At 42.9% G+C, this 5,396-nt stretch overlaps 1 protein-coding gene across 1 annotated transcript in view; it reads left to right on the top strand.

Annotated features, from left to right (window-relative positions):
- Nucleotides 1-987: 987 nt before the first annotated feature.
- Nucleotides 988-5,396, top strand: part of IFT140 (intraflagellar transport 140) — a 74,387-nt gene continuing 69,978 nt past the window's right edge. Inside the window, exons 1-4 of the mRNA XM_027902733.1 lie at nt 988-1,138; nt 2,527-2,748; nt 3,174-3,295; nt 3,960-4,102. Coding sequence (XP_027758534.1) covers nt 992-1,138; nt 2,527-2,748; nt 3,174-3,295; nt 3,960-4,102 — 634 coding nt within the window. The 5' untranslated portion in view covers nt 988-991. The remainder of the gene's footprint in view (nt 1,139-2,526; nt 2,749-3,173; nt 3,296-3,959; nt 4,103-5,396) is intronic.

Here is a 5,396-nt window from a genome sequence, read left to right on the forward strand (position 1 = left end):
GAGGAACGGGCAGAAACTGCAACACAGGAAATTTCATCTGAAAATGTAGAACTTCTTCACTGTGAAATGATTGAGCGCTGAACAGGCTACCCAGAGACATTGTGCAGTCTCCCTCACTGGAGATATTCCAGAACCCTCTTGACACAATCCTGTGCCTTGTGTTCTGGGAAAACCCTGCTGGAGCAGGGAGATGGGACCAGATGACCCACTCTGTGGTGCCTTCCAACCTGAACTGTTGAGTGACTCTGATTATTTGCTGGTAACTCAAGCTATTTTGGTCCAGCTGTTTTTCTTTTGAATCCAAGCCAATAAGATCCCACAGCACGAATTCCAAAGACCATCTCTGTATATAAAGTATTACATATTATTAATGATGTTCTCCATTTCTGACTCACAGCTCTGAAAAGAGTTTTATTCTCGGGTTCTTTTCTGTGGAACATCAGCACTTATCGAGTATTTTCATTCATATCTTGGTAACAGTCCCAATGTAGCAGTTAAACTAATCCTGCGTGATATCAAAAGTACAGGCTCCAAAGTGGTGACAGCTGGTAAAACTTACTTTAAGACCCAGATGTGAAACTTTGCAACATAAAATAGCTGTGTCTGTACCTTAATTAACATCTTTGGATGTGAAGTGCTGGAAATAGCTTTCTGGTGAATTCTGAGTTATTTCAGAGTCCTTTGAAATGGGCCAGCACAAGCCACTGATGAGGGACTGGTACTGTCCTGAGTGCACTGTGAATCTACAGACTACAAGGCTCGGTGTTTCTTCCGATTTTTAAAAGAAATAACGCTGTGAACTTTCTCATGTCTGTGCAGTGTGTGTGAACAAGATGCTACTGTAGTTTTATTTTCCCACATTTTCAAGCATACTTATTATATATAGTACATAAGATGAGTATAATACAGCATCTCTAGTATGTATGTGTATTATCTGTGTAAGCACACCTGCTGGAGCTGTTTGCTTTCCTGGTGCAGGTTTGCAGTTGTAATGGCTGTGTATGTGGATCATCGGACAGACGCTCCCGATTCCGTTGCCTCCCCTTCCCTCATTGCGTGGCACCCACTTCACCCGCTCCTGGCAGTTGCTTCCATCAGCACAGCAGCTGGGGGCTGTGTGGATATCTACCTGGAACAGGTGAATAATCAGCAGCTTTGGTTTTGGTTTTGATATGGAGCCACAGAATCACAGACAGCTTTTGGGTTGGAAAGGACCTTAAAGCCCATCCAGTTCCACCACTTGCCATGGGCAGGGACACCCAAGCTCCAAGCCATATCCAACCTGGCCTTGAACACTTCCAGGGCAGCCACAGCTTCTTTGGGCAACCTCTCATAGTTTAAAAAACTTCACATTTTTTATCTCTGTATTTGCAGCCTTACTTATGCTCTGTAAATCCCTCTCTCTGGATTTTAATTACTATCCGTATCCTGTGCTATCTAGGACATGGCAGATTCATCAGCTACTCATTACATGTGTTTTTTAAAAAGATCTTCATAAATTAAATCAATCTTCTGATTGAAATTTGATCTTTACAGCCTTTAAATCTTGTTTGTGATGATTACTAATTTGCTTTTCCCTTCTCATAGTATGAGAATTTCAGTCTTATGAGTAAAATGAACACATGCTGTTGCTTCTTTTTAACTGTAAGTGAATAGAACATACAAAGAAATGGAAATTAAACAAGTCATTCCCCCACCTTGAGACTGAACTGATTTGCTAGACTCAGCTTGTTCCATTTGAGTAGGTTGTTTCCTAGTACAGTTTCTGCCTGTAGACAGGTATTTCCTTTGCATACTCTAAACTTTACACGAGAGGGCTTTGGTTTGCCTAATATTTAGGAAAAAACCCTTGGTATTTAGAGAAATAGCATTACAAGTTATCAAGCAGCAGTCTTACTGGAAATGTGTAAGTCTGTTAATAGGAGTAGTCTATAAAATGTGTACTTTTCAAAGGGTATTATGAAAAGTTGTCATCCAAGTTTTTCAAATGAAAAAATAAATACATAGAGAGGTTAAGTATTCACCTGAAATATTCTCACAAACGTGCCCAAAGGAGGATCTGCCTTTAACAGTTATTGGAGTGTTAGATTATTGTGTCCTCAGTGATGTGCTTTGTTCTTTTTCAACACTTGGGGTTTTTTTTACCTTGAAATGTGCTCAAAGCTTTGTTATCCTTCATACAGGAGGGAAAGCTTGGTATCAACTGGGAGCTGCTCCTGTGTGCTGGGAGGGAAGAACAGCCTGGAAAAGCAGAGTCAGGCTTTCTCTCACTCAGTGCTGCTGAGCTCTCATTAGCAATTTGCAAATGGATGTACTGCATGTTGTAGCACGTTTTCATTTTAGCACATAAAAAGCTGTAATGAGAATTTGTGTAGCCACTTCATATCTCTGGCAGGTGGCTCTCCTATGTGCCAGTCCTTTATGACAGAAAAATATCTTGCTGACTGGGCAGTGAATCTGGAGGTTTGGCTGCATCCGTGTGCCAAGTTTCCATGGGGCTGAGCTGGTGCTGGTTTCTCTTTGCAGGGAGAACATGTGTCTGACTCACATGTGGAGAGAAGCTTTCAGGTCACACTGCTTGCCTGGCACCCTTCCAGACCTATCCTGGCAGCAGGATGGGAGATGGGAGAAGTGGTGGTGCTGAACAAACAAGAAAAGGAGCAGCACACTGTACCCCCCGACCACAGCACCAAAATCACAGTCCTGAGCTGGAGCACGAGTGGTACCTGCCTCGTGTCTGGGGATGAGGTGAGTGGCTGAAATGCCAGCTGTGTGTCTGTTGTGGAACACAGTGTTGGAAGCTTTGTGATGGGGAGGGATCATGGAATGGGTTGCTGGGGGAAGGGAGAGTTTTGTGGGAGAGAAATTTCCTTTCTTTGAGTATAAATTAAAACTCTTTGGGAATAAAATCAAATCTTAGGGTTTTAACTTTTTCTACAATACTAATTGCTGTTCTACCAATTTCTCTGTAAATAAGAGTGTGTCTAACCTCAGTGAGCGTTGGGCTGTCCTGTGCAGGGCCAGGAGCTGGACTCGATGATCCTTGTGGGTCCCTTCCAACTCAGGATATTCTATGATTCTACAATTCTATCTTCACTGAGATTTCTGACTAGCTGAAATCTGGATCCTCATCTGTGTGCAGAGTGGAATGAATTAACTGTTGTCTTTTCCAGCACGGTGTCCTGTTCCTGTGGAAGGTGGACCACCGAGGCCGAGTGCAGGGCCCTGCCCTGGTGAAGCAGGACTATGGGAAATGCCTGGGGCACTGTGTCTTTCGGCCACTCCCTCCTGGCCAGTGAGTATTGGCTCCGGCAGAGCTCTGCTAGGCTAGGTCTTTGTCTTGTTCCACAGAAAGAAAGTCCTACTCACAGATAAACTGCTTTTAAATACATAAAAAAAGGTTCTTCTCTGAACTGCCCTTTATTTCCAAGCTCTTCTCCCACTCTGGTAGCTGGCTCTGTGTCCTGTGTGCTGCAACAGGACTTCCTCCTCTTGTCCATACCTTCTATGTGTTGCAGTTAACTCTTCTGTCTTTAGTTCTTCCAATTAGCAGTGTTGCTGACTGTGAAAAGCAGTAAGCACACTGGAAACATGATTATCGATAACGTATTGGCAAAAATAATTAAATTAAAAGTCAGTTCTTAAACATTCTTTCTTCTCCAAGCAAGAAATAGGAAACAGCTCTAGTAAAAAAGAAGAGTTTTCTTTGCTTGGGCTCTTCTGTTTCATGTCTCTGTAAAAATAATAATGCTTATGGAAAAAAAAGGTGAAACAATGCAAATGAAAACTAATATTAAAATTTTGTTCTGTATCTTTTTGAGTTTGCTGTTTTTCCCATCAGTGTATGAAACATCTTTATTTTTTTTATACAATATACTTTATTAATTACTCGTCCATTCTTTGAGGCTGAAGCTACTCTGTTCTGTCAGGAATTGGGATTGAAGTATCTCTGTTTGCAGGGACTTGGTACAGCTGGCAAAAGCAGCTGTGAGTGGTGATGAGGCGGCCTTGGATATGTTTAACTGGAGGAAAGCTGGAAAGGGATCCCCTCTGAAAATGGCAGTCCAGGAAGGACTCTCCTTCTTTATCACTTTGACAGATGGTAAGAGCAAAACCACTTTTCCAGTCTGGTGGAAATGTTTCCTTAAAGCTTCAAAATAGCTCAGTGCATGATAGTTCTGTTTTTATATGTCTAACATCTGGAGTATATCCATATATCCATCATATTCATATATTCAGCAGGGCAGAGTAGTCATAGGAGCTGTAGAATGTTTGGTGGTAAGAAGAAATTAATAAAATTATTTAAGTCTTACCATCTTCAGGGTGGTCCCTGTCCACGAGGACACCAGAGGTACTGGGTTAGTCAGATTCCTGAAGAAGTGAGTGTAAGGAAAACCATCTAACACAAGTGTAGATAAAATTAGCAATTGTCAGCACTTTGTGCAAAGCTTCAAAGTAATGAGTGTGTTGTGAGGTGTTTTCTTCTATAAATAGGCAAATACTGCTAAAACATACCTCTTAAAATAAATTCTGAATTTGCTTTTTCACGTTTTTCTCATGCTTTGAAATGATGCTTCAGTCTAAGGGAGCAAAAAAAGCCTGAGAATCTGTTCTGTTAGTTTTCTCCCTAATATCATCTCTTCCTCGTCTTTTCCTCTCCCTTTTAGTCTTCTGGGTACTAGTTTGCCCCAGGCAACTTTCTTCTCACCCCATTGTTCTCCTGAAGCCTTCTCTCTCTAACCTGCTCATTCTGAACTGGAGCCAGAATGTGTGTGACAAGTAGCACCATGGGTATGTTTCTGGTAGTTGATTTGAGTGTGTAGTCCTCTTGATTGAAGTATTAACTGCTCTGAAAACATGTCACTTATGCTGGTTCTGCAGCTCAGTTACATTTTGATTCCGTGTTTTATCAAGGGTGACACCCCTCGTTTACACCAGTAACAGCTGGCAAGCATGGCATGGGCCAGCTGCGTGGTTGGAACGGGGTTACAGGGCACTTCTCAAAGGTACAAGGAGAGAAGGAAACTTTGAGAAGCTGTGCCTGTTCCATCCTCACATTCAAAGCCGCTATTTTCGTGGTGCAGAGCCCCATCTAGGGACAGGCTCTGCATCCTGCGGGTACTGCCCGTGCTTGGGCCTACCCGCCACGCTTCTCAAATTTCAGTCAAACAACAATGTTCCTTTTGAGCAGCCTCACTGACTAGGTTGGTTTGGGCATATGTATTTTGGACTCAGTTCTTAATCTGGTTACTGATCTGCCATAACTCCCAGATGTCCTGAGAAGGACTTGGGGGTGTCGGTGGGTGAGAGGCTGGACATGCCTTGTCTGTGTGTGCTGGGATGCAGAAACCCCCCGTGCCCTGGGCTGGTCCCACAGCGTGGGCAGCAGGGGAGGG

This window comes from Empidonax traillii, unplaced genomic scaffold (genome assembly GCF_003031625.1).
Source record: "Empidonax traillii isolate 1590-97213 ecotype Southwest subspecies unplaced genomic scaffold, ASM303162v1 scaffold903:size462939, whole genome shotgun sequence".
NCBI classification, from domain to species: domain Eukaryota; kingdom Metazoa; phylum Chordata; class Aves; order Passeriformes; family Tyrannidae; genus Empidonax; species Empidonax traillii.